The 27,287-nt window shown below is 51.4% G+C and overlaps 1 protein-coding gene across 2 annotated transcripts; it reads right to left on the bottom strand.

Annotated features, from left to right (window-relative positions):
- Positions 1-259: 259 nt before the first annotated feature.
- On the bottom strand, positions 260-25,971 carry SRRM4 (serine/arginine repetitive matrix 4). 2 transcript variants are annotated; one of them, XM_065738652.1, is made up of 13 exons: positions 25,667-25,971; positions 17,085-17,228; positions 15,590-15,667; positions 15,264-15,335; positions 14,080-14,106; positions 13,470-13,520; positions 11,074-11,166; positions 10,021-10,171; positions 3,569-3,906; positions 2,620-2,832; positions 2,299-2,415; positions 1,025-1,168; positions 260-524 (listed from the first exon to the last, which is right to left on the bottom strand). In XM_065738652.1, exons 1-13 carry the CDS (start codon positions 25,795-25,797, stop codon positions 260-262), a joined length of 1,824 nt encoding a protein of 607 aa, XP_065594724.1. In that variant the 5' UTR covers positions 25,798-25,971. The 2 variants fall into 2 exon arrangements, with proteins under 2 accessions (XP_065594724.1, XP_065594725.1); XM_065738653.1 differs by having other exon boundaries at positions 10,021-10,165.
- Between the last annotated feature and the right edge of the window lie 1,316 nt (positions 25,972-27,287).

Here is a 27,287-nt window from a genome sequence, read left to right as displayed (position 1 = left end):
AGGGTCTGGAGAGCCTCTGTAGGGCGCTGGCCCCTCTTTCAGCCCCAGCTCTGGCTGGGGGAGCCGGCACGGACCCACCGTCCCCACAAGGCAGCGAAGGGGCTGTTCCAGGAGCACGAGGGCTCTTACTCCATCTGCAATGAGAAAAGGGGACCCGGTGCTGCTGTCGCATCAGTATCGGGGATGATTGCGATCGATGGCCAAGTAGGTGGGAAGGATGCGGAGAACGCAAGGAATTCGGTGATGCCGGCGGCACTCCCTAGCGACGCAGGCTGTCGGAGCTGCCTCCTGAGTCATAGCTCCTGCTCCGGCTGCGGCTGCTCCTGGGGCCTGAGCTCCTGCTGCGGCTCCTGCCCTCTGCACTGCTGCTGCTCCAGCTGCGGCTGCGGCTCGTCCGGTGGCTGGAGTAGCTCCGGCTCCGGCTCGGGGAGCGGCTGAGGCTGCTGTACCAGGAGGAATAGCTGCTGGCGCTGCTGGATGAGGATGGGCTGGGTCGGTAGTAGGGGATGGGGCGTTTGCGGGCGCTGTGTGGACAGATACGCGGGATTACCAAGTATAGATCTATTGCCAAGATGTTTGAAATACGTTGTTTATTCTGCGCGATGCCTCTCTGATTTGTCTGGTTTTATTTAAAAGGAAGACAGCAGGTAGCTAGCAGGCATTGGGATTCCAGCCAACCACCCCCATGGTCGCCAGACACCAAGTCTGAGGCTCTGGCTGATGTTTTCCCCAAAAGCTTGAGAATTAGAGTCAAATTTGACTGTCTATAGCATGGGAGAGGGTGATGCAATACTGCTGCACCTTGTCCTTGACGGGGGGTGGGGGGTGAGTCCCTGCTCTGATTTATCTGCCTTTTTTCTTCCGTGGTTGTAACCCCGCATCCTCCTTCTGCCACTAGCTGCAGATCCCCAGGCTGGAGGGGAGGCAGAGTTAGGCTCAGGGAAACCACTGTACTCCTGAAGCAGCAGGGAGGCCTGGGGACAGGGGGCAGCCCGGGTGCCCCAGGTGTGATGTGTGTCCGTACCTGGTGATGCGCCGGGCCTCCAGGTGGCTGGGGGAGTCCCTCCTGCGCTTCCTCAGGGGTGAGTAGGAGCGCCGGCGCTGCCGGTCCCGCTGCCGGTGCGACTCCTTCTCACTGGAGCTGTGCTTGTGCTCTCGCTCACGGTCCCTAGGGAAGGGCCAGATCAGAAAATCATCACTGCTGGGCTTTTGCAGGTGCAGAATTTGACAGGGTGGGGTTTGAGCCTGAAGGCAATGAGCCAGATGAGTGCTCAGCATCTTGGTGGCATCGGTCTTGCCCTTCGCTGGACAGTGGGATGCTCACCTGACCTGACAGGTGGACACCTAGAAACTGTGGGCTGCTTGGAGGTTTCAGCAGCATCTCCCAGCAGCCCTGCATTGCACAGCTAAATGTTTTCCCCATCCCTCTGTGGATGCATTTGGTATTTCCACAGCGCTGCTAAAGCTGCTGTTGCTGGCTGTGCTACAAGAGCAGGCGAGCACCGCCCTGCCAGCAGGCCCCACATGTGCAGAGGGCCCCAGGTAGCTCTGCAGGGCTGTGCACTGCTCACCAGAAGGAGTGCTGGGGTTGCTATGGTTCTCTCTTTTGTTAAATCCCTGTGCACGTCAGCACAGGCCCTGCTGTGGAGGGTAGATGACTTCATACACCCCGTTCCCTGCTCAGTGCCATCTGCAAAGCAGTACGTTATACGGGTCAAGGACCTGATCCTTGCGTGCAGGAAGTGTTCTCCAGCACCAGAGCAGGGTCTGTCACAGCTTGCAGAATCAGGCCCTGCGAATATAACATTTTAAGGGTGCCAAATGTTCACAGTGTACTCAGCAGAAGAGATGTTACCAGAAAATACTGCCCAAAGGCATTTGTAGGGCTGAGCTGTGAGATGCGTGTTTTCTACAGGGGGTGGAGCACCTGGGCTGTGTTTCCCATGCGTGGCTGTGTGAGTGCCAGCATGAGGGTACCTGGCACCTTCCCATGCAGCAGGGACACATCTCAGGGCCTGTTCTTCAGCAGAGCTGCAGCTTGGAAGAGCAGAGCACCTTTCCCTGCTGCACTGATTGCGCTGAGGCAATAAACGGGAAGATATTTCTGCTGGACTGTAGGTCAGTGTAACACATGGACATATGCCTTGCTCCATGTTTCCCTGCTCCCTCCAACTCCAGAAGCTGGGGGGGCAGTTTGGAGCTGGCAGAAGGAACCAGAAAGCAGGCTGGAGTACAAGCAAGTGATGGAGGCAATGGAAAAGCATGAGGCAGCAAATACCAATGTAGAGACAGTCATACCTCGTAGGGCTGTAGTGGGAGTAACTGGGGCTCCGACGAGACTTTGAGCTCCTGCTTCCAGGGCTTTTCTTGCAGGATTTGGAGGAATAGCTGGGGGACCGTGAAGAAGACCTGGGGCTAGGGAAGAAACATAAGAGTTAAAGATGCTGGGGGGTAAGGTTATACAAGACTTCCCCTCAGCTAGGCTCACTGTGGGAAGAGATGCTCCATATTTCAAGGGCATCCACACAAACTCTCACTCCCCTCCCTGAGGAGTCTGCCAGCCTGCAAGAGCCAGAGGTTGCCCAGAGTGACAGAGAGAGCCATTTGTGCTGGCCTTACCTCTTCCCTGAAGAGCAGGACCTGCTGCTGGAATACCTGGGGGAGGCCCTGCGGGGTGAGGAGCGGGAGCGGCTGGAGCCTGGGGAGGACCGGCCCGTGCTGCTGCACGACTCGCTGCGGGAGCACGGCCTGATGGGCGAGCTGCGGGCTGGTGATGGGGGGACACTGCGCTTCTTCTCCTCCGAGCAGCTGAGACATGAGGACAGGCATCCTCTGCAAATGTATATTTGGGCGGTTAGCAGCTCTCCCCCATGCCCTGCAGGCTCTGGGGTTGGGGGTGAGGAGCAAGGAAAGCGTGGCAGGGCTCTGCTCCTGGAGCAGAGCGAGCAGGTATGTCCTATTGCCTTTGGGCTGGGCTGTGGGAGCCTCTCCGCTTCCAGAAGAGCCATAGCTGTGAGCTGCAGTCAGCTTCCCAACAGCGAGGACCAGCTGCAATCCCAGCTCCACCCATGTGAAGGCAGAGTTATCCCACTGGACTCACAACATGAGAAGTACATTCAGCCTCAACATGTTACCCTTGAACTGAAAATTCAGGACTTGTTCTTCCTAATACCAGCTCCCCTGGCTCTAACTTCTGGCATTTAAGACCTGGGTTGGATTTACTCCCAAGCATCACTGCCCTGGCACAGCCTTGGATACCAGCTGCCATGCTTCTGCTCCTTCATCCCCACCACCACTTGGCACATCCCCAGGAAAGGGAGGTGGAGATGGAGCTGGCACCTACTCCTTTCTCCAGATGATGACCTGTGGCTGGGTTTTCATCTTCTTCCTCAGGCTCACTATGGGCTTTGCTCACTGTGGGCTTTGGACTCCGGACAGGCAAGGTCTGATTGAGATCTAACTGCCTCCAGACCACAAAAACCTCCCTGCCATCTCACCAGTGCATTGGGCATGCAGGCAGGAGGTACAGAGCAACAAATACCAGAAGCAGCTATTGATAATCACTGACCTTTGGTCTTGTCCCTGGGCATCTGGAGACAGATTCTCCGAAGCAGTTGCCTTGGTCTGGGAAAAGCAACTGGTGAAGGAATTTCCTGAATCAGAGCTGTTATCACCATTGGCCACTTTGGGCTTCCCAGATGAGAAGGCATGGCCAAAGCCATCGTGGGCTACACTTCGTTTCTCCTGGCTGTCCTTTGACCTGGATGAGCTTGTTTGAGTGGAAGGAGGGGAAGAAGTGTCGTTTCCTGAGTCATATTCATGACACTCTCCGTTCTGGCTGTCTAGGTGGCCACGCGGGCTGTCTGTTTTGGTAAAGAGGTCAGCAGAAGACCCTGACTGAGAGATCTGAAAGCAAAAAAGCCATTTGGCATTGTTTGAACGTTTTATTGAGGAGGGTTGCTCTTGGTTTTACTTTGCTTTTATTTTATGTTTTAAATAAACCCAGAAATTTTACCATCATGATGCACTGAAACAAAAGGAAAGGAAAGAAACAAAGTAAGAAAGAAAGAAAGAAAAAGAAGAAAGAGAAGAAAACAAAAGCACATATCCCTGAAAGAAATCCACAGTAAGAAGAAACTTCTTTTCCCCCTGCTATGATAACGGGAAGGTCTAGAGATCATGCAAAGAGTATCAGCATGCGATCCATGTTAAACAAAAGAGTTCAACAAAGTAAACGGGCAACCAAAGAATCAAAGTAACTGGCTAACTAAATAAAAAAGGGGAAACAGAGGAAAAAGCCCTTATTTAACCTAAAATGGGGACGTGAAAAAAAAAAAGAAAAAAGGAAACGGGAATATGTATATATATATTAAAAAACAACAACTGTATAATCCTTGGAAAGAAAACAAAACCAAAACAGATTCTTAAATAAGTGAATTTTTGAATGAATGTCACAAAAGTAAGTAAAGAAAAACCAAACCAAATCAAACGAAGGGTTTCTGTCCAGAGTACAAACTGGCAAATAAACAAGCTTAGCACTTTGAAAATAAAAACTGAAAAGGGAAAAAAAGAAAAGAAAAAAGAAAAAAAAAAAAAGGAGAAGGGGAAAAAAGAAAAAACCCTCTGGAAATAAAAGGTATACAGACACTTCTCTGTGTGCTTTTTTCCCCCTGAAGAAGGTATAGCTAATGCGCTCAAGTGACCTCTAATAAATTCCCTGGTGTCTTGCGGATAGCATCCACTTACCCATCAAGAACTCCTCCTTTAGTAGGTAAGGTGTAAGAAAAAAGGAAGAGCGGGCAACATAAGTCCATCATTAGAGTCTCAAATTACATGAAAAAAACATAAACCCTCTCTTCAATCCACACTGCCAACTGTTCACTTGACTCTGCTATGTAAATGTCACAACTGCTTTTTGTCTGCTCGCTTCTCTCACTTATTATTCCTTATTTTTGTTTCCTTCTGCTTTACATTAGGCTGCCCAGCCAGCTCCTGGGGGCTGATGGCTTGTGCTGGAAAATCGTGGCTTGCGCTCAATGCCCTTGGCTTTCACAGTAGCCCACGGGTACATGGAAGTGGCAAAAGGAACTCGAGCGAAGAAGTCAAAAATAAAGTCAAGGGGAAAACAACATTTCCCCACTTTGGCTGTACTGGAGACCTACGGGAAGGGGATGATCATTCTGGTGGGCTGCTGAAGTTGATGGGTCAGCAAGGACCCTATGGCCATGCTGGTTGCCTTGGTTGGAGCTGTCAGCTGGGACCCTGTGCACCACCAGAGGATTTACATCATCTGAACATCCTATATCTTTAATTTTATCTCTACTGGCATCTACTAGAGCCAGTCCAACACTGGTCAGCGAAGTTACACAAGTGCTAGTACCTGCCCTTGCAATGGGGAGCATTAGAGACAAACATGGCACATCTGCACCCTCTGTGGGCTCCTCCAGGCCCCAGGGCTTGCAGCACAGACGCATGTATATGCTCACAGGCAGTGCTCTTTTCCACTTCTCTGCCAGCTCTTTATTCCAGCCAAAATTTACTCCAGAGATGTCAATGGAGTGTATGAGAGCCAGGGGTCCAACTGTTTTGCACCCAAAGACATGAGGGATGTGGCCTGCTCCATCAGAACCACTGCTCTCTCCCCAAACACCTCCCATAAAATACAAGGCTGTGCTTTCAAACATGGCATCGGGTTTCTTCTAAAGATCATGGCTTGCATAATACCTGAACCTTAACCAAGAGGCTGCCAGCCTTTGGCAACATTTCTTTTACGGGCATAAAAACACCACGTGAAGTACTCCCTGGCTACAGAGGTGGGAGGCTGGGGCTGGGTATGTGCATTTCCCTCACCTCTGCTCCTTCCCAGTCCAAATCAAACAGCCTTTAGCTCTTCCCAGCCAAGAAATCCACTCATTTCTTGTCACTTCTACCCCTGGAACCTAGGATGCTCTTGCTTTGCTTGCACTGAAGTATCAACTGCTGTCAGTTCATCCCAAAATCTACCCAATGATCCCCCAGTGCCACTCTGCAGCTCCACCGCTGTGGTAGCAGCACTCTGGGAAGAGGTAACACGTGGATGGAAGTGGAATACGTCCTTAGGAGGGCTGGAAGGCCTGGCCTGGGGTTTCTGTCCCGTGGTAGGAGGCAGGACAAGCACTGAGGCATTGGGCCGAGGCGAATTCCCCCATGTGATGGCCTTGGCTTTCCTCTGGTTCCACTTTCCTGCCACACAAAATGGGAACCACAATCTGCATGCGAAGACGCTGCAGAGTTCAGCTGAATTCTAATGGCTTTTTATTTTTCTAGGGTGTCTTAAAAGAGTCTGGTCTTTTGTGAATCTAATTGTCTCCGTGTGAACATTTGGCATTTCCCCCCCCCCCCTCCCCCTCTAATAAGTAATTAAATAATCTCAATGAACTGTGCTCCCTCCAGCTTTCAGTGTGAGACATACTGCCACTCTCAAGAGAACCCAAGATATATATTTATTGTTTGGGTGTCTTTTTCGTTTGTTTCAAATCATCATTTAAGCAAGATGAAGGGACGAGCAGAAACGAGGCCCTCATGCTCCAGAATGTAATGCTGAGTGTGTTCCTAGATCAAGAGGCAGTGCAGCCTAATGGCTTACAACAATACAATCACTACTCGTCTTCCAATTAAACTGAACGAGTTCATTTACTGTGCTTCAAACAGCCTCGAGGAGAGACAGGACTATAAATCTTCTCAGCCATAAGGGGACCGAGGCCCATCAATGAGCAGCGTGGCACAGCCTCACTCATCGCCAGAGGGTTTTTTCTTGGGTCTTTTTCTCTGCTTTGAAATGAGTTGCAAAACAAGAGTTAATTTCTTTTTCAGAAGCGCATAATGTCTCCCTCCCTCTGTCTGTCTGCGCATTGTACCGATGAAAGGCACACAAAGCTTGCGGCAGCGACCCCTGCTCCCCGCGAGGCCGGCGGACAGCTGCCACCACAGCACCTGCTGCCTTGTAGGGAGTGGGGCCCAGGGGGCTGCCCTTGGCCAGGGAGATGGGCTCAGCTCTGCTAACCCTCTGCCTGAGCTGACACTGGTGCAAAACTCCTTTCAGCCCACCGGAGTGAGCTCATCCGGCTCAGTCTGGGCTGGTCCGGCACAGCTCTGGGGTAAGGGTTTGCCTCATGTTGCCTCCTTTGGGTACCTGGGGCACTGCTTTGTCCCCCCATGACTGCATGCTCTCCTGCCTCTGCTTGAGCACAGCTGCAAATTTATCAGGCGATAAGCAGGGGTAAGACCAGTCCTCTGGCTGAGAGGAACACCAAAAGAGAGAGGCTTTCATGTCTGGGGAAGGCTTTGCCTTTCAGCTCTTTAAGGGCCCTGTTTGTCATCAGAAACACGGCAGGCGTGCAGCAGTTAAAAGAGCAGCTTTTCCTACAGAAACCTCAACCCAGGCTGGAAAACAAAGGGCAAGAGCAATGCAGTTTGCAGGCGTGCTATCAGCCTCCCCCAGCCCCCCTGCACACACTGTCCCCATCCCTGCACCGTGTTGTCCCACCCATACCTTTCTGCAGGCACACCAGCACAAGCAATGCTGCTGTGAATAACCAGACCCCACTGAGCCTCCCTGAAAATCTGGGTCAAGCCCGTGTTAATTTTGACTCTGTAAATGAGTTGCAGTGAAAGCGAAGGAGCTGGCAGGGAAGGTAGATGCGGTGCGCAGTTATCTTCATCAGGTACAACAAAAGGCAATTAAGCTCACACCCTGCAGGTATTTATATTGCTCTGCTCAACCAGAAGCACAAGGGCATGGATTACATCTGTACCAGTGTGGAATGGTGTCTGCAGCAGGACAGGGGGCTGCTGTTAATGTACAGATCCAGCAGCAGCATATTACCAGTTCCTCTGCATGCTGAGGCACAGCCTTACAGTCCTCTTTCTCAACAGGTGCCTAATGTGACTGCGTGTGATTAAAGGAAAAAAAACAAGTGTGTGAAGCTTGGAAATTCGTTGCTCAAAAGTAGCAGGGAGCTGTGGGGGTGTTTTTGCATGTGTGCATGCTCATGCAAGCACTAACTTGCTCATAAAGGCGAGAGGGGAGGAAGCAGTAAGGTGGATGCATGGACAGGGTGCTCTGTTTTGTGCTTCATCCCTCAAATTGCAGCTAAACCAAGTGGGATGCTGTCATTCCGTTAGAAAAGAAGGGACAGAATGCATGGAGGCAAATTTTACCACGGAATGCTACTATTTTTCAGAAGAAAATAGAGCAAGATCTGGCTTAAAAATAAATAATTGAAGAAAAAAAAAAAGATTTGGAAATGCTGTAGCATTACCTCGAGGAAGTTAGTGTATTGTCTGCCTGGGTCTCTTCTGTGTGTCGGAGCCCACCCCGGACCATCACTTTCCTTTGGAGATATCATGGTGAATCTCCCCAGGTCGGGAGGGTTTGGGGTGGAAGCCCAGGCCAGGGGGGAGGGCAGTAGGTGTGACAGAGGACATAAAGGCATTAGCAGACGAGACTGAAAGTTCCCATTCCAGTTTTCCCTGCTGGTTCTGAGCACATGATATTTAAAGACCTTATTCAGCACTTCGCCAGGGGCTTCAATTTAAACAAGTGCGTAAATGGGTTCTTGAACGATGTCCCAAGAGAGTGTACTTCTTTCTGGGAAGAGAGAGGATGCCAGAGGTCTACGGAGTAAAGGTCTCTTTGTCATTGGTTTCCCTGTGTTATTAACTCACCCCGACCTTGCACAGCTGATGCAGGGTAACACCCTGGGCCAGTGGCAATGAAAGCTTTGCAGTTTGTTGTTCTTTCTTTGCATGTGCGAAGGGTAAGCACAGAGTGCAGGTTCTACTACTCAAGCACTGCCTTGTATGGCTTTACAAGCAATGACTCACTTGTGCACTACACACTCAGTAGGTGTACACGACAGGAGTAAATACGCACGTCTGTGACTCTGGGAGACAGCTTGTGCCTGACTGGATCCATCTATGATCTCAGGGTATTGTGACTGAAATGACAGCTGTGCAGGTGAGCAAAGAAAGTGCCTCCTCTTGCAGTACTATCTCCCCTACCCGAGGTATGGCTGAGCTATGTCCAGTTGAGGGCTGGGTGTAAGAGGAGAAAGTCAGTTCCCCAGTGTGTACTACTTCAGGGCTCGGAGGTTGCCACTGGTAGCATTCCATGTCCACACATGAGCACCAGATTCTGTACAACCTTGAGTCCTTATGTAGCACTGCCCCTCTCCAGAATACCCATCAGATACTGACACTGATCAAAGAGCATCACACCTCTGCTTGGCAGCTACTGGAAACAAGGGGGAAATGTGCCATGGAAAACAAAGATTTTGTATCAGTCGTTATCTAATATTTCTCTCCATTTTTGCTCCCTCTGTTCTAAGGCATGTATTGTATCATCTCTTTCCATGTATATGGAAAAACATCCCAAGGCACTGAGACTGACTTTACCCTCGGCTGCACATGCAGTTCCCATTAGCATCAGTGAGAGCTGCTCACAAGCTCTCGAGTTGGCCCCTGGGCTTGTCAGTCCAGAGCAACAGCGATCTTAGAAGGATCCCAATAGAAAACATCCCCTGCCAATAACCACCAACTCATTAAATGTAAATATTTCTTTCATATATGTCTGATTCCCCTTTTTACCCCTGGAGGACTAAACTTTCGGACATGGAGACTGATGAATTAAGTTCACATTCAGCTGAGCAAAGACTGCATAACAAACACATCTCTGTGAAATATCAGTGCTGAAGGCCACTTTTTTCTTTTCTTTTTTACATTAAGTGTCCTCAATTCATTATTCAGAGGCTAGAGACTCGGCAAATCTTTCCCCACTCCAACACCACTCTTGAAGAGAAAGTGCTGAAGGAAGGAATGTCTTTAAATACATCTGGAGAGCAGCACCATTAATAAATAACACCGTTTTAACCAATTTGTGTCTAACATCGCTATAATTGAGTTATAAAAATTTCATGTCGGACTTCTCGCCCATATTCCTATGGTTACTTCAAGCAAAGAAGCACAGTGCGTAATACTTACGACTTCCTTAGGAGACAGGAAGCTGTGCAGGGGGAGGGTTTGGCTGGCCTGAACCTCTGCAGAGGAGCTTCTCTTTGCTGTGACTTTTGAATGGTGCCGGGAGCGTCTCCGCCGTGCTTTACGCCCTTCCTCCCGAGACCTGGCTCTGTGCCTCCAGGAAACATGGAGAAACAAATCGTTATCCTCAGTATTGCAGCAGTGCCCACCAGCAGCCGCACGCAAGCCTTTGTCTTCTCTGCAGAGTCAGGGCAGAGAGAACGGGAATATTTTGCTTCCCTGCTTTAAAAACATTTTGGTTTGCACCCGGGAGATGTGTGGTGGGGTTTTGGGTCTTAAACCTCAGGTTTCAGCTCCAATTTGTGATTTCATGGTGGCTCACAGCGAATTGTCCTTCCACAAAGCCTTGAATGTCCCTATGGCAAGAAGACACTCTGCTCTTGCATGAACTTCCCACCTATTACTGGTTGTGTTCCACCCTGCACTGATCACCAGGTTCCCGTGAGAAGATTCTCACTCGTTAGAAGGAGTGGAGTGGGAGAGAGGGGGTGGTCTGTTCATACATGGTGTAACAAACTCACGATGTGCACAGTTATGCAATTTGCTATTGCAGTGATGCGGGTCTAGCACCAGCATCCACTCAGCTGGCCTCGGGATGCATCTGTCATCTACAGGAAAGAGTTTTTAATCAGGTCAAAGACAGTGGCTATAGGATGCCATTGGCAAACACATTTCCATTGCTAAGAATGAGCTTGAAGCTTTCCTGGGACATCAGCAGTACAGAGCCCTGGGCTGGGGAAGGCAGACTGGGCTGAAATCAGCTGTCATTGGCTGATCATCAGCCACGGGGATTAGAAGTGACTGCTGGGCTGAGAAGATGCACCCACTGCTTCTTGAGCCCAAACCCTCTGCTTTATGGCACGACCACAACAAGCTCAACACCCAACTGCCAAAGTGGGACGTGGCTCTTCCCAGAGAGGCACACAAGCTGTTGCAGTCACCCCCCTGAGCCACAGGCAGTGCTGCAGGACAGCCAGCCCAGCGAGGTGACATTACCTGCTCCGGCAGCTCGGTGAGTAGGAGTCGGAGCTCTCTGAGCGAGAGTGGCAGCGGCGGTGGCGGTGAGCTTTCCGAGCACGCCCACGAGAGCTTTGGGAAGCAGAGAAGAAACCATGGTTAGGCAGCAGACTGGGGGCTGTGGGAGCCAGCAGCTGGGAGGCCGAAGTCAACGGTACTTGTATCAGAAACAAGATCTGCATTTTAAACCAAAGAACTTGGTGCGTGAAGCACTGCGAAGGACACAAAGGCATGAAAAACTCTCCATCCCTTCACAGCTCCCTGACATCAAGGCATGTCATCTTACTGAGATCTATGCCAGCATTTACAAGCTGTTAGGTTGCCTCTGTGGCCTGCTGGAAGAAGATCTATGAACTAGTGCACAGGAGCGCAGCAGGCAGCACTGATCCTTTCTGCTTTCAAGATCCTAAAGAGCTATGTCACCCACTCCCCCTTCATCCTGCAGCCCACCCTGACAACCCATGCTAAGCCTTATTTGGGCAGCATCGTCTGTCTGGGCAGGCAGCCTGTTGCCAAGCTCAAGCCTTCCCAGGCTCTCCATCATACAGGACAGGGACCAGCAAACTGCACACAGACACAGGTTCATTGTCCTGCTGCTCTTCCCCTTGCTCCATTCAGGTTGTTACTGATGGATTACCAGGTCCTGTTACTGAAGGGCTGGGCTTGTCCTTGCCAAAAGCCCGAATCCTGCACACAGGGAGCAGGGCTATGTGAGTGGCAGGCTCTGAAGCCTTCCGTGCTTATTCCTTCTTGTCATGCCCAGTGCCCACCACAGCAGCTATTTTGGGTCTGGTGTGTAACCATCTGCTCAGGCTGGCATTGCTGTGCCAGCACACAAAGCTGATGATGGGTTAGCTGACGGGAACAATCTGGTTTCACAGCCACACTGTACCAGTCACTGACACCACTAACATACCTTCCTGGACAGCATTTAGCAATTTGGCACCATAAGAAATCAGTGAACCAATTGCTTGAGAACTGCATCTCCTCTAAAACAACAAGGGCAACAACTAGGGCAATTGTTTGAACTCCACTTGGCTGTTTTCTCTGATGCTTTTTATACACTATGACTGTACTTCCAGCATTTCACATTTGGGGAGGTTCCCCCCTTGCGTACAGCTGAAGTCAGCAACACTGACTGTTTCAACTTGCCCCCCCATGCTTTCTCTTCACCTTCTGCATCAGACCCTCCAGTTTTAACCTGTGTTCAGGAAGAACAAGCTGGTCCCATGTGGTTTAGATAACAAGCTGTTCAACCCAAGGATCAGAGAAATCCTCATTCAGGTTGGTTCATGGGATCTCTCTGATCCACACCTGGGAGCAATGGGGAGGCTTGCAGAAACCAGAAGTGACTCAGTTCTGATATCTGAGTTGAAAGATGAGGACTAAGTAGCCCTGGGTGGTTTATCCCCAAAGAGCAATCCCAGAAGCTCTCATTCCCCTTGGTTAGTGCACTTCTGCATCCAATTTTTGCTCTAACCACACTGCTAGGCTGACTCAGATTGGCCAACACTGTTGTGTTTGGAAGATGCCTTTTTCTACAGATAATGAAGAAAGCTCCAGCTTTACCAATGATCTATAAGATTTCTGGTCACACAACAGCTCAGTTTGAGGGAAGAAAATGGTGAGTGCAGAGAGGTGGCCATGGAGGCAGCACAGCACATTCTGCACCTCATGGATTCATACTGTCCCAATGGGCAGCAAGGTGACACTAGCAGTGCTAGGGGTTCTTGTCCTTCTCTCCTCTTCCTAAGAGTAAAGGTTGTGTTGGGAAGAATTACAGGGCAGGTCCCACTAACACCAGACAGCAAATCCGTGTCTGCTAGCTCATCCTCTTCTCTAACAGGGTATGCTGAGTCCCAGCAGAGCTGGCCAGGGGTTTGGTGCCCAGGCTTCAGCCCCAGAGCTCCTTCTGTGCTCTGAAAGCAGGTGAGAAGCCACTAGCTGCAACTCCCAGGAGAAAATTGAGAGGTAAGTGAAAAAATGGAAGTCCTACAGGCTCTCCTCTTGGCCCCAAAGAATCATGTTTTGTACCATGCTCCTGCCTTCCCCGTAAGATAAATATTGTGCTTGTCTTATGCACCACCAGAGCAGATGGGGACCTCTGCTCCAGATTAAAACAGTCTCCATCATCTCTAAACCTTCTTTTCCTCAGCCCCCATTGCTTTCTACTCCCATTTGGATCTTTGGTTTTATCATATATCACGAGTAGTTCCTATGTAACCTCAGAAAGCAGCAAACAAGAGCTAAAGCCCCTCCCAACGAGGGCATGCCATTGTGTTCTGCAGAGCTGGGTCTCACACTGCCTTCATCAGAAGAGCTGGACTGTCTGCTCACAGCTGGCAGGGCAGGGAATATTGAGAATCACTACTTACTGTTTTTTGTGTTTTCTTTCTTCCTTTCTCTTACTTTTGGGACTCGAGGAACTAAATAAGAAATGGCTAATTAATTTGGAGATTTCTGTTATGATTAAAACAAAAAACAAAAACACACAATCACACATCACTGTTAGAGCTACACTGCCCAGAAGCATGCAGTAAGAAAATTAAAGGGATGAATATTTCTGCCTCCACACAGGGGGTCTCAGTTCCTGCTGAGAAACCTGGTTCATGGGCTTAGACACAGTCCCCATGGCATCAGCCAACCTGCTGGCTTCATGCTTTCCCATAGAGGTGGATGCATGCAGTGGGATCAGGAGAGTCCTCTCAGTATGCACTTGGAAAGGCACTGAATTGGAATGTTTCCCCGCTACTGGGGGATGCATGCTGTTTGCAGGTGAAACCATAAGAGAAATGAAGGCTCAAGATGCGGAAAGTATCCAACATGGATGAGGTTTCGAGACCCACAGGGGATGGGGGAATCCAGGGGAATCCAGGAAGAGGCACAGAAGAAAAGTGACTTCAGCCTCCGCACGGTGAACATCAGCCTTGTGAGATCCTGAGGAGACCATTTCTAGGGGATCACCCACACTTGCTCAACTCTTACCTGTGTCTTCTCTTCTTTGAAGATAACCTGCAAGACACAAAGGTGCACGCTGAGTACAGCATCTTTCAGAACTGGAAGCTTGAATTAGAAACTATCTGGTAAGGCCCATCTCTAGGCTGAGCACTGGGAAGGACACGGTGCACCAGCTGGACAGCCCTGGCTCCCCCTCAGCCAGATGGGAATGGGGCAGCTGGTGCTGGTGGGAGTCACTGACACACTGCAAATGACTGTGCGTGTCATTCTCTGTAGAATCAAACACCTCCTCTGTCCCTGGTGGATCGCTTTCCTCTACTACTGCTGCATCACACTGAGTTTGAAGAGGTTGAGGAGAGTCTAGACCCTGATCTTCTGGACAAAAGATTAAGCAGCAGTCAAAGGAGGAATCCTTTCTGCAAAACTCCAGAGCAGGCTCACAGCCAAACCAGCTTCATGTCTTCCCTCCTGGGACATGCCTGGGATGCTGTAGGAGCCACCATGATGGTGACCCTTGGAAAACCTGGCAGCATGGAGGAGGATACTTCCTTCCACTGAGGCCTGGCCCCCGCACGCTGCCTGAAGTCCCATTTGAGCTCCTAGCACAACAGTCTGCAGAAGACATGGCCTGAAGTCCTGCCTAGAAGAGCCATGAGATGGCCTGAGGCAAGGCCAGCTGGGATCTGCAGTTGAGTGGTATCTGGAAATGACATCCATTGGTCACTAATGCTCAGTGCTTGATCACGCTGCCTTTTGGGATGAACTATAAGCTACAGTTCAGCTTGCAGGGGCACAGAGCGCTACAATATGTGTAAAACTGACAAGCATCTGACCCAGGACAAATGTCAGGTGGTGCCATCCATAATATAGCATAAGAATCCCTTCTTGGAAAGGAAATATTTTAAAGGCATTTCTATCTCCTTCTCTCCTCCTCCCTCCCTTCCACCTTTTCTTGTAAGAAACAAGCGCTGCTTTTCGCCCTGTTCTCCACTTTCGGTAGCTTCTTGCTTTCGTTCAATAAATTATAAATACATGAACTTTCCAAGGGAGATGGCATCCACTGTTCTCTGCAAATATTGGTTTAACAGCTGTGAGAAAACAGCGAAATATTTGCAATTCCAAAATTTCATCACTCTCTTGAAATTAAAAACCGCCTTTCAGAACCCAACACGCCTCCACAGCAGGCCGCAACCGTTCCCAAGGAGAAATACCTGTTTCTTTTTCGTTTCTTGGAGCTCTTCTTTTTCTTCTTCTTCACAGGTGAGGGGCTGTAGGAGGGAGACCTGGGGGAGCAGAGAGGCATCAGGACCAGCACAGCCACTCATCCCCAGGTCTGCCCACTAGCACCAGGCCATGGGGCTTGGGCAGACATGGGGCTGAGCTCTATCTGGGCATAAGGGGAAGGCAGGAGGATGGCCAACAGAGTCCCAACCCCACACATTTCTATTTTATACCCATTTTGTTCCTTCAAGCCCCAAAGGCTTCAAGAATACGCTTCCCCATAAGGCATGACCCAGGCCACCATGGCCGCCCTCACCTCCGTCTCTTCTTGCGGCTGGATTTCTTCTTCTTCTTCTTCCCCCGGGCCAGCAGTGGTTCCCTATCACATGAGGGGCTGAGGAAGGGGGTTAAAAAAAAATAATAAAGAGTTTAAGATGAATTAATAAAAGCACCACTGGAACAATTTCACGTGGGGTTGCTCACCTCCGCATGCCACCATCCCTACCTGAGGGGCAACAGATCAGGGCACCTGATTACCCTCTAATTACCCTCACTTGAAATTAAGTGCCTCCTCCATGTGTTAAATGGAGATATAATGAGACAGCCACTGTACATGGCTGCGATGCCAGCTGGTTATTTGAAATGTGCTTGCTGAGGTTAACAACTCCGTGACAGATTTATGGGTTTTGCTGCTTTGTAAATATGTTTTAAATAATTAATTGGCATTTAATTTGCATACAATAATTATTGCAACCAGATGCATTTAACAGTAAGACATAAGACATGGCAAGTGTTAAATAGCAATTGATTAGAAAAATATATATTTATTGAAGTGCTATGGTGATTTAGTTAGATAAGCATCTCTTACACAGTTGTTAAACTTCGAAAAAAAAATCTGTCAATTAATTTCTTTTTAAACTGTGTCATGTTTCAGCAAAAAGCAAACGCTGCAGTTAATTAATCTGGAGCACTGGACTGGAAATATGAAATGCATGGAGGCTGATGACCCTAAGGAAAGGACAGTGAACGATGGAAACTAGAGCACAGGGTCTGTGCCTCTCTTCCCCACTGCTCGTCCCACTGGCTGAAGGAGCCACCACTGGGGCCTCATGGTTGGGCAGCCATCCTCATAGTGATGTGGGATGTAGGCTTCAGCAAGCAGGAGCACATCTTGGCCTCCTCCTCATCTCAGGTCATCATCAGACCATGCCACGTCTGTGCCAGGGCATGGAGAATCTCCAGGCTGTGTGCTCAGCCTCAGGCAGCCTGTGTGGAGCCCTCCTCCTGCTCCCAAGATGAAGCCTTTTGTCTTTGAAGAGGAAGCCTCCTCCCTGAGCTGATCTAACTTTAATTGTTCCTCTGTGATTGTAATCAGATTCTAATTAAAAATACACTTTTGATTATTGTTCCGGTTAGCCTGACATCTGAAGATAGGAAATGTGCTTTCTGTCTCTTTCTTTCCAGCATCTTCAAACAGAAGGGCATTAATCCCAGATCAGCAGCAAAGGCTGAGACCCCAGCTGCCTTGCTTAGCAAGTTTCATTCGTTTTTACCTTCGCAAGTTGTCAGGGGATAACAACAAACCGATAACAAAGCAATATACTAGCTAGGGCAATGCTGCTGCTCTGATCTATGCATGGCACAAGGGAACCACTGAGGGTGATCCACAGATGGGGGGACCCCTACGTGCCCCATAGCACACGGGATGCTGGCAGTTCACATGGTGAACCCATTCTCAGATCTCATAGACCCAGCAGGGATGAGGATGTTTCTTCCACTGAACCCTCACGCTGGGGTTGCCCTGTCCCTACCTGCGTGACTTGTGGTGAGCATGGTCACGTCTTGCCTTCCCTCTTGCCCAGCCATTAGTGGTGGAGGTCTCCTTGGACACACAGCTGCTCAGCTTCTCAGGACGTCGATCCTCGGCAGAGTATGGCAGGCAGCCGAGTGTCCCACTGCATGGCAAGAGGACAGAAAGAGCAATAAGAGAGCTAGAAAAAAAGGGAAACCACCTGAGCAGTGCAGGTGCCTGCAGAACCCCAGAGAGCACGTGTGGGTAGAGCCCTGCAGAGATCTGTTTCAAAGAATGGAAAGCCATAAACCAGAGTCAGTGGGGCACTGAGAACATCTGATTTTTGGTGTTGTGCAGGGTATTATACAAATAAATAAAGGAAGTGTCAGCAAGGCCAAGCCCAGACAGGCATTTGGGCTTTAGAGACCATCACAGCCATCGCATAGGGGCTGCAGGGCTGGGGCCAGGAGTGCTGCACATCTTGGGGTGGTGCCAAGAGGGAGTTTGAAGTGCAGTTCCATGGAGAAGCAGCATGTCAGCCCCAGCTAGTCATGGACAGAGGCTTGCAGCCCCTGGGAACATCTTTCTGCCTGCCCCAGACATAAGAATCACAATGCTGGGGGCTGGAGCCGGTGTGGGAGCATCCGTTGAAGAGAGTTCATTCCTATTTCCACCTGTGCTACTAGAAAAATCCCACCTTTTTCAACAGCCATTTCTTGGAGCACAGTCTGTGAAGAGAATATTTAGGGGTGAACGTTAGGCAAACACAAGTGTTGGGGGTCAGTGGGGTGAAGCTGGAGGAAGTATTTCCAGTCCAGGACATCAAGAGGTGATGCTGGCAGATCCAATGGTCCCTCCAGCTTTAACATCTATTACTCCACTTGTAAAAAATCCCCCAGTATTTTCCCATCATCTATGTTATTTTTTAACCATCCAGGAAGCTACATGGTTAATTGCTTTCCTTGTGTGAGCTAATTAGCACGTGGCGTTTCCCAAACCCCTTTTAAGAACAGCCTTCTGAGGCTCAGTCATTAGGATCCATTAAAAATGTCCCCAAATTAATGACCTGTGCAAAGCTGGAGCAGCTCCAGTGGTGCGGATGGGGGCTCTCCCTGGGCACAGTGGGTGATGTCCCCACTAATGGCATTTCAGGTCCCGGCATGAAAACACATTAGCCTGAAGGCAACCAAGGGCTGCTGTCCTGCAACACACTGGGGACCATTTCTTCTGGGCTTGGAAGTAATTATTGATGAAAATAATTATTCTCCAATCCCATCAAAGGCTGGCTTCAATTCAACCCAATACTCTCCCCCGCTGAAAGCTGAGAGTCACTAACGCTCTAAACGGGCTGGTAATCCCTTTGCGTTAAGCTCCATAGACATTGATTGAATAGATAGACATAAACATACATTTTTTTTGCCATCTTTCATGGGCTGGGCCATGACAGCTGGGAGAGGCATGGAGGACAGGGCAAAGGCACAGGGTGTTCACCGCCTCAGGAGCAAACAGTGGCCACGTCCCCATCACGGTGCTCAGCACCACGGGCACATGCCATGCCATCAGACCACGAGATGCAACGTTGGGTGACATAGCCCCCTCCCCTGTCCTCAGGCTCCCACGTCTCCAAGCCATCTCCTGCCACAAAGCTCTCATCGGGCGGTCTTTCTCCTGCAGCTCCTTATCGCTAGAGGAGTGAGAAGCAGGAAAACTGCCTTCCTGCTGACCTTTGGGTTGGGTGCTGGGTCACAGAATTATGAAACCATTAAGGTTGGAAAAGACTTCCCAAGGCCAACCTGAGCCCACCCCACCATGCCCATAACTGTGTCCCTCACCCACAGTTCTGGGACACCTCCATGTTGGGTGACCCCACCACTCCCTGGGCAGCTGTGCCAGTGCATCCCCGCTCTGTCTGAGCAGAAATTCTTCCTAATATCCAACCTGAACTACCCTGGCCACCACTTGAGGTCATTACGTCTCATCCTAGCTGCCTCTCGTTAGCTCAATGGGTGAGTGATGCCACCAGGAGCCAAGCAAGTGAGACAGAGGGCAGCACAGAAACCAACCCCAGGAGATGGCATCCACCATGGCTGTGCCACACTCCTCCCAAAATGCACCACTCTGGGCAGAGGAGGCTTTTTGCAATGGCAAAATCACCCTTTTCTTTCTCCCTTCCTTTCTGCCTCTTCTCAACTGACTGAAAAAGAAAATGGTTGAACCGCTCCTTTGGCCCAGCAGAGGGAGGGGGGAAAGGAGAAGGTTGTAAAGAGATTTCCACGCCAAAACTCATGCAGATGTGTTTACGTAAATCCCTTTGCAATAGGCACTAAAAATACCTCTTCAAAATTAGGAGGTGGGGGAGGTTGTGAAGTGCTTTCCACAAACGCAGACACAAAACCACCCCACGGCAGGTTCCTTCCCCACCCCGTTCAGACCACTGTTATTAGTGCAGCAGGAGCCCTGCCGTTTGTTACTGAAAATTATAATAGCAAATCACCGCGATATTTTCCCTGATTGCACGGATCCTGAGCCAGTTGGATTTTAATCTTCTCTCCGCTATTTTCTTGTGCATCAGCAGAGGCACCAGCTGCAGAAAAGCGCGTGGCTTTCTTGAAGCAGCTTAGGCACGGAAAAGAAATACAATTCCGTAATAGGCGTTTTTTGTCCAATTTTTGCCCCTGTGGTTCACCCCCCTCCCATAGCCCTGCATTCTGCTGCGAGCCCAAACCCTGTGGCAGCAGCTCCCTTTTTGCTTCTTGGCCTCCAGAAGTGTTTCACAACCTCTCTTATCATACCCTAGGCCAAAAAAGCAGCTTGGCTCCTTGTTTTTCCAGCAGCTGATTTGCTATGCATGGCTGTGTAAGAACAGAGGCACATCCCTGCTGGTGGCAGGGTTGGTGCCAGGTGCTCTGGGGACACTGCACGGTCACAGCCCGAGGATGGGGATGGGATTGGATTGGGGATGCGGGTTGGGGATGGGGAGGAGTCAGGGATAGGGATGGGATGGAAACAAGGATGAGAAAGGAATGAGGATGAGAATGGGATGGGAGTGGGGACGGAGACAGTGATGGGGATGAGGTAAGAATGGGGATGAGGATGGGAATGGGATGGGAATGGTTGAAGGGATGAGAATGGGGAGGGAGTTGGGGATGGGATGAGGATAGGATTGGGAACAGGGATGATAGTGGGCACAGAGATAGGAATGGCTCCATCTCCATCCCAAGCTCCTGCTGGGCACTGCTGCTGGCAGCACTGGAGCAGGTGTCCCCGCCATAGCTTAGAGCTCCAGTCCTCACTAGGTCCTTGCCTTTGGGTGTCCTCCTCCCCAAGAGGTTGCTCTCAAGGAACAGCCCCGTGCCTTTCCTGTTCTCAAATCTCCCTCCCTGGCAAACACCCTGCAGGTTCCCACACCTGGAAAGGCAACAACGATGTCAGCCAGGTCCCATCCCTGCACCAGGATGAGTCGAGCAGGGCAAATGGCAGCAAGATAAATAGTTTATTTGCCAATAACATAGCTCGTTAACTTCTAATCGAATAGCGGATTGCGAGCACACCGTTGTCGGGAGCAATGGGAGATGGCTGTGAGCATGGATCTTAGCAGGGCTCGTTGGGCAGGAGGGGAGCACAGGGAGGTCTGGCAGGAGGTCCTCCATCCAGAGTAGGAATGCTCCCTTTGGTGCTCAGACAAAGCTTCTTCCCACTCTGTTTGCAATAAGGAACTCAGCAACAAATCTCTCCCACCAGAGAGACTCCCAGCCCAGGCAGGGAAGTGGCGAGAGGTTCCCGAGGGGAAGCTCTGGCCTTGGGCTCCCGGCCCTGAGGCTGCAGAGTGTCATTCCCCTGCTCAGCACATCCATCTTTAATTGGGTGTAATAATAATTTTATTGCTTGCTGGGATTTGTCAGGCTGAACTAATATTTGCAAAACGCTTTGCTATCCTCTGCTGAAAGGCAACCTGGAGCGGCAAAGCCCCTGTGCCATTCACGTCGGGATAATCCAGAATTATTCATAAACAAAATCAAGATTATGCAAATATATTCATTAGTTCTCAGCATACCTCCAGGAAAATAGAGGAATTAGTCTTGTTAACAATTGTATATTATGTAAGCGCGTGGCTAAGCACACAGACACGCTTCCCGTCCACCTGGGGCTCATCCCAGGCTCTTGGAGCACTGCAGAAAGAGGTGAATTTGGGCTTGGGGTGGTCCCGATGTGCTGCTGTCCCCTCGCTGTCCCTTGGCACGGTGTGGACACTGCCCATCCACGAGCCCAGGACGTGGCGGGATCAGCAGATCAAGGTGCACTGGAAACACCGCGCTGTTTAATTAATGCCACATGCCTTTCACTCCATAGGTTGTGTGGGTTGTTAATTATTTTTTATAAAGAAAATAATTAGTCCCAATCAAGGCAGAAGCTCTCCAGAATTACAGCTCATTAACTGCTCTCACATTTTTCTGTTCTATAAAAAGTCGCGTGGTGCTGATGAAAATTATAGACCCTTGGAATCAGCATTAAATACAAATTCAGACAGTGTTACCATCCCATTACCATCAACTGCATCGACTTGGCTTCGGTAATTGCAGCTGGAGATGAAGTGCAGGGATTTCTGCTCTGTGCAATCTCTGCAAACAGGCGCTCTGCCCATCAGCGTGCCGGAACCGAGGAGGGGACAGCCACCAAGGAGACTGGGAAAGGCTTTTGTGGGTGGATGATGGGATGCTGGGGTCTGGGGCAAAGGCAGTAGACTGGGACTGTTGGGCTTGTGTTGTGTGACATGGGACACACAAAGAATCATTAAGGTTGGAAAGACCACTGAGGTCAACCAATGCTCATGATCGCTCCAGAGCACATTGCTCAGTGTGACATCTGCCCTTTCCTTGAACACCTCCAGGGACAGTGACCACCATCACTCCCTGGGCAGCCTGTGCCACTGCAACACCAACAGATGCTCCAGGGGGGGGTGCAGGAGTGCTCCGAGCACCTCCAGTTGGGTCATCCCAGGGCTGGATCTATTGAGCGGTGCAGAGGCCTCATTCAAAGCCTGATTGAAAGAAATCAGAGCATGGTAAAGCGAGGTCAGGGCAAATCGATAGCGGAGCGATGGGGAGGGTGAGCAGGGGGCTGGCTCTGCTGCTTCTGTGCCATGAGCAGCAGAGTGAGACCCGTCCTCTGCTCTGCAATGGACAAAACTGAGTGCCAAAATGGGGCTTTGGAGAAGGAATGGGAAGTGGGAACGGAGGCAGTGAGCAGAGTGACCCCAGCGAAGCAGCACTGAGCCCCGTGCCCATGGTCCTGCTGACCAGCCTGGAGCCAGGCCAGCTGCTCATTTCATTAATGGAAAGACATCAATTAAACATGGAGTGTCGAACAGGGTTGTCAGCAGAGCAATTAGCCCCAACCTCAGGCTGGGGACTCAGACTGCTTCAGCCCCAAGATGCCCTGCACAAGCCCTTCTGCCCCAAAAGAGTCCAATTTCAGCATAATCTTGCTCCAAAAGAGACCATTTTCAGCCCAACTCTGCCCCAAAATAGGCCAAATTCAGCACAATCCAGCCCCAAAAGAGACCAATTTCAGCCCGGTCCCATTGTTCCTAGAAAAGGGGCAAGAACAGTGCAGGGTCCCCAGCATATTCCCCAGCACCTTTCACTCTTTTAACAGAATTTGTTCCCACTTCCAGCTTGTGAAGCCCTCCCCGCAGTCCCTGCTGCACTAGCACGGAAGGCACTTGTGAAAAAAAAAGAAAAAAAAATGCTATTTTTACACTGGCAGTGTTTGTCAGCACTTTCAGCTCACCCGTGTAGGGGAGCTGGTGGCACCAGGACCGCATCGCGCCGTGCACCATCACTACTCCTATGCCATCCAGCCCCATTCCTTCTGCCTGCTGAGCACCAATGGGTTACAAACTGGGGTGTCCCTTCGGGGCACCCAACTGCCCCTCAGTTGCTGTATGGTCACACAAAGTGCCATCCCCAGTGCCCAGACCCGGTGCCAACCCCAAGCACAGGTGGGATTTAATGCCCCGCTCCGGGCTTTGCAATGACTGAGAGGTTTCAGTGGCCATGGGAAGAAAAGGTAGGGGAAAAAAGAGGAGAAAAAGGAAGTGCAGTCATGCACGAAATGATTTCATTTCACTGAGGAAGAGGTTGCCTTTGGAAAGTTCATATTTTGGAAAAACATGCATGAAGGTCCGGCTGCAGGGAGGGGGGCAGGGAGGGGGGCAGGGAGGGGGAGAGGAGGACTCAGCTCCAGCCCTGGCCCTATGTATGGGTAAACCCCACCCAGGACTGACATCCCCGAGTCTCACAGCCCCAGATATTTGTTAGTTAGACCTTGAGGGAGGGGTGCAGTGTTAAGAGCTCTCCCCAAACAGGGTCTTGCCATGCCAAGCTGGGCTAAGTCATTTTTTTTGGACATACCTCCCATTACTGAGTCGGAGTCAGGAACGGGGTCGGGGGGATTTGCCCCATGTGGTTTCCTGCAGCCCCTCACCCCAATGAGGTCCTGAAGCCCCACAGCCCCTCACTTTGTCCCAGGTTCATCCTCCACAAGACCCTGTGCCGCTGCACTGTGCCCTGGGATGCAGACAGTGCCTTTGGGGACCAATGAACTTTTACTATTGGGAATTGCTCCAGCATCAAGCCAGAGATGGGGCTGAGGGAAGAGGAACAGGATGAGGAGGAGGAAGGCTCCATGGGTCCTGTGGTCATCCCCGGTTCTGCCCTCACCCCCAGCAGCCCTCGGGCTGCCTAATGAGCGCAGCCGCCGTGCAGCTGGAGCCGGAGGGCAGGGGCTGACAAAGCTGCCCTATTGACGGCGCCCCGAGCACGGGGGCTTTGCTTCTCCCCCCTCCACTTCCCTCCTCCAGGCCCGCTCCCCCCGCTGGGCCGCAGCCATGGGCTCATTAGCGCTGCGGCTCGTTGGGCGCGGGAAGGAGCAGATGGCAGCCAGGCCCCGCCGAGCAGATGCCCGATGGACAAGGGGGGGATTAGTGGAGCCGGGGGCCCTCCGGCAGCACAGCCCGGTGCTGACACGCGGGGGCTGAGTGGGGCAATGGGGATGAAGGAGCCACTGTGATGTGCCGGGCGAGCTGTGGGTTGGGGTGGCAGAGCTGAGCCCCATCCCAGCCCCGAAATCACTGCCGATTGCAAATTGGGCAGTGAAACCACGTGTAGGACAGCACATCCTGGGGGATTAGGGGTTAAAATAAATCCCCGGGCTGGCCCGGGGTGACCCATTTCAGCCATCTGGCAGCAGGGATGTGGCTGGTACCAGGGGTGTCAGGGGGTGACAGTGGGCAGTGGCAGCCCTGGGCCCCCCATGGAAGGAGAAGCAGCATCCCATGGCTGCTCTGTGGGGCTGTGCGTGGGTAATGATGATAATGAACAACCACCCACTGCCTTAAAATAAAGGACTTGGTGAGAAGAAAGTGGAGATGGAAAAGGAGGGAGTTCAGCTCTTCCCTCTGTGCCACAGCGTTCAGTATCCCCTTTGCTCTATGGAGTCAAGGGCAGACCCCCAAGCACAGCCCCTGGCCGGGCACGGGTGGGATTAATGTATTCTTTTGTTCTGGATGAAATGTGGTTCTGTGGAGCTTTAACCCTGCAAACCTCCCAGAGCTCTTGTTGGGAATTAGGATGGAAGAGGCTTTATCTGCAGGGCCGGGGTACCCTGGGGAAGCACTGCACTCTGACCTGGGGCTGTGCATGGACCTGAAAGGCATGAGCCCCACAGACCCCTGCAGAAGGAGGAAAATCCCCTTCTGCAGTGGGAACCCCATGCTGCCCACAGCTTCTGAGCTGGGAGGAAACAGGGACACAGATGGTCACCATAGTGTTGTGCTGGGCTTCCTGCTCCCTGCTGGCACCGAAGGGTTTGCTCTTAGATCAGTTCTGCAGTGAAGCCTTTGGGATCGCAGTCCAGGTGTGGAAATGCTGTAGGAGCCACTGCTGCCCATGGTGCCCCAAGCTGAGCTTCCCCAGTCTCCAAGTCTGACTGATCACTAATGGAGATGTGGAAGCATTCGGTGACCTCCGTGGGGGTCCCCATGGGCTCTTGGATGTTTGGTGCTGGCTGATCCCCCAGCCCTCCCCTGCACTGATCCACGGCCCTTGCCAAACTCTGGTGACATGGAGCAATGGAAAGGAGCTTTGCCCCCTTTGAAAAACAGTGCAAAGATGCTCTTAACTGATATTGTGACAGCCAACAGAATAAAGATGCTCTAAATTTGAGGATGTGTTGTTGTGATGAAGTCGCAAAAATCCCTGCGCACCCCAGCAGAGCTCAGTGGGTACTGGCAGCCCCCTGCTCCCAGTCTGTGGGTCTGACCCTGCTGGCCTGGGCTTTGTCTCCTGAGGAAGGAGGGGGACAGAGAACCAGAGGGACATGTGCTGGGGGCTGAGCCCCCACCCCAAAACCATACTCCAGCCCCTGACCCTATTCCAGGCTCTGAACAGCCAAAGTTTCCCAAGCATCACTTGGGGACGGGCAAACAGAAAGTTCAGATCCCTCAGCCCCAGGCACGAGGGACCCCTGTGTCCCCCAGCCCCTAAGTGAGTCCTTTGCAGAAGGGAGCACCCCCAAGCAGAGGGTTCCCCACGCCCTTACCTGGGCAGCGGTTTGCGGGCGGTGATGCTGGCCACGATGATGCTCTCGGGTCGCGGCGTGGCCACGGCTTTGAAGGTCCCTCGCCAGAACTTCTCGAAGAGCTGCTTCTCGCCCTGCTGCACGCTGGCCATGGCCCCGGCACGGCTCGGCACGGCCGCTCTCCGCGGTGCTGATCGCTACATCCCTCCCGAGCGCGCACGGCTCGGTTCGGTGCCGGCTTGGGTTCAATCCAAGGTTTAATGGGGGATATCCCGGTTCAGTAGGGCTGGAGGGGAGCGTGTGAAGCCGAGCCAGCTCCCGGCTCCCGTTTTGTGTCGGCGAGGCGGGGAATAGGGCCGGGCCCGCTCTTGTCCCCTCCCCGGTGCCGCCTCCCGCAGCTGCTCTGCTGGGAGCATCCCTGGACCAAGAGCATCCTTGGCTGAGAGCACCAGGATGATTCTCGTGGGGCCCATTTTGTCCCCGCAGGGACCGTCCCGGAGCTCCCGGCCCTTGGAGGGGATTTGTCTCTTGCAGCACAAGGGACAGTGACCTCGGATGGATGAGATGCTCCCTGTGTCTCAGAGAGCCACGTGCTGATTTATGTAAGCGACCAGGGAATAATGGAGTCAGGAACAATAGCCAGGAACAATAGAGAAAGAAAACAAAACGACAGAGGACTTGAGCACTTCCTTTTATGATAAATACACAAGCAGCAGGGCCAGCTCCATCCCATTGCTGACAGCTTGGTGCCAAATGCCCAACTGTGCACCAGTGCCTGCCCTGAGGTTTGCAGGACGCAGCCACATCCAAGGTTCCCATGCACCATGCAACGTTTCCACTGTTCCCCTCTTTAACCCCCCAGCCACCCACACCAGCTCAGACTCTGTCCCTGAGGCTGGAGCCTGGAGCTGCTCGAAACACTCCCAGATTTGCTGCTGAACACCAGGGATAATAAATGTTTGCACTATTAAATTAGCAGCACGAGTGGCGTGTGTGCAGGGGGAAGGCAGCGATTGTTACAAGCACAAACCTCTCCTGGCATACCTCATGGAGACATCAGCGAGCTAATTAAACAATTGGCTCTGTTAACAGAGGCTCCCAGGAATACGCTTCCCTGCTATAGAATAACTGCGCTGTAATAAATTGCCTCATAAATAAACAGCCCGAAAAAAGCAACACAAGATGCCCAGAAAAAGCTCTGTGCAATAAGCAGAGGCGACGCCGGGTGCTACCGGCACTACCAGCACAGTCCCAGCACCACACCCTGCAGGGAGCAGTCCCGTGGGGATGCTCCATCCCCTTTTTCTCCCCCCACCCTAAGGGTCCATCCCCCCTCACCCACCCCGGACCCAGAATTTGATCTGGGAGATGAAGGTTTCTTGGGGCATTCGGCTGCTGCCATGGATGAGCACAGGGAGCACAGTGGGACGGATCCACGCCTGCCGAGAGGTACCCAGGGGGAGGAAAGCAGAAAATGTATTTACCCAGGATTACATTTTAATCTCTTCTCCCTCCCAGTGTGAATAAAGCTGGGTTTGTCCTGGAGCTGGACAAATATTTTTCTATAAATGTCGCATTTTTTCCTTGGTTTCGGATTGCTTGCCTTGTGCTTTACACATCGCAGAACCCGGTGGATGCTGAG

Source organism: Cyrtonyx montezumae, unplaced genomic scaffold (assembly GCF_038088225.1).
Source record: "Cyrtonyx montezumae isolate F1298 unplaced genomic scaffold, pur_monq_1.0 scaffold_23, whole genome shotgun sequence".
NCBI classification, from domain to species: domain Eukaryota; kingdom Metazoa; phylum Chordata; class Aves; order Galliformes; family Odontophoridae; genus Cyrtonyx; species Cyrtonyx montezumae.
Note: the sequence above shows the minus strand (reverse complement) of the source record. Positions and strands in the feature narration are given on the sequence as shown.

What these genes read in the sequence shown, in the direction of transcription:
- SRRM4 (XM_065738652.1), bottom strand. Translation starts at nt 25,797, where the DNA reads ATGGCCAGCGTGCAGCAGGGCGAGAAGCAGCTCTTCGAGAAGTTCTGG. An exon ending in TCAAAGAAGAGAAGACACAG is followed by an intron (nt 13,521 to 14,079) that starts GTAAGAGTTGAG and finishes TTTCTTATTTAG; the next exon opens with TTCCTCGAGTCCCAAAAGTA. An exon ending in GAGGCCCGGCGCATCACCAG is followed by an intron (nt 525 to 1,024) that starts GTACGGACACAC and finishes CTGTCCACACAG; the next exon opens with CGCCCGCAAACGCCCCATCC.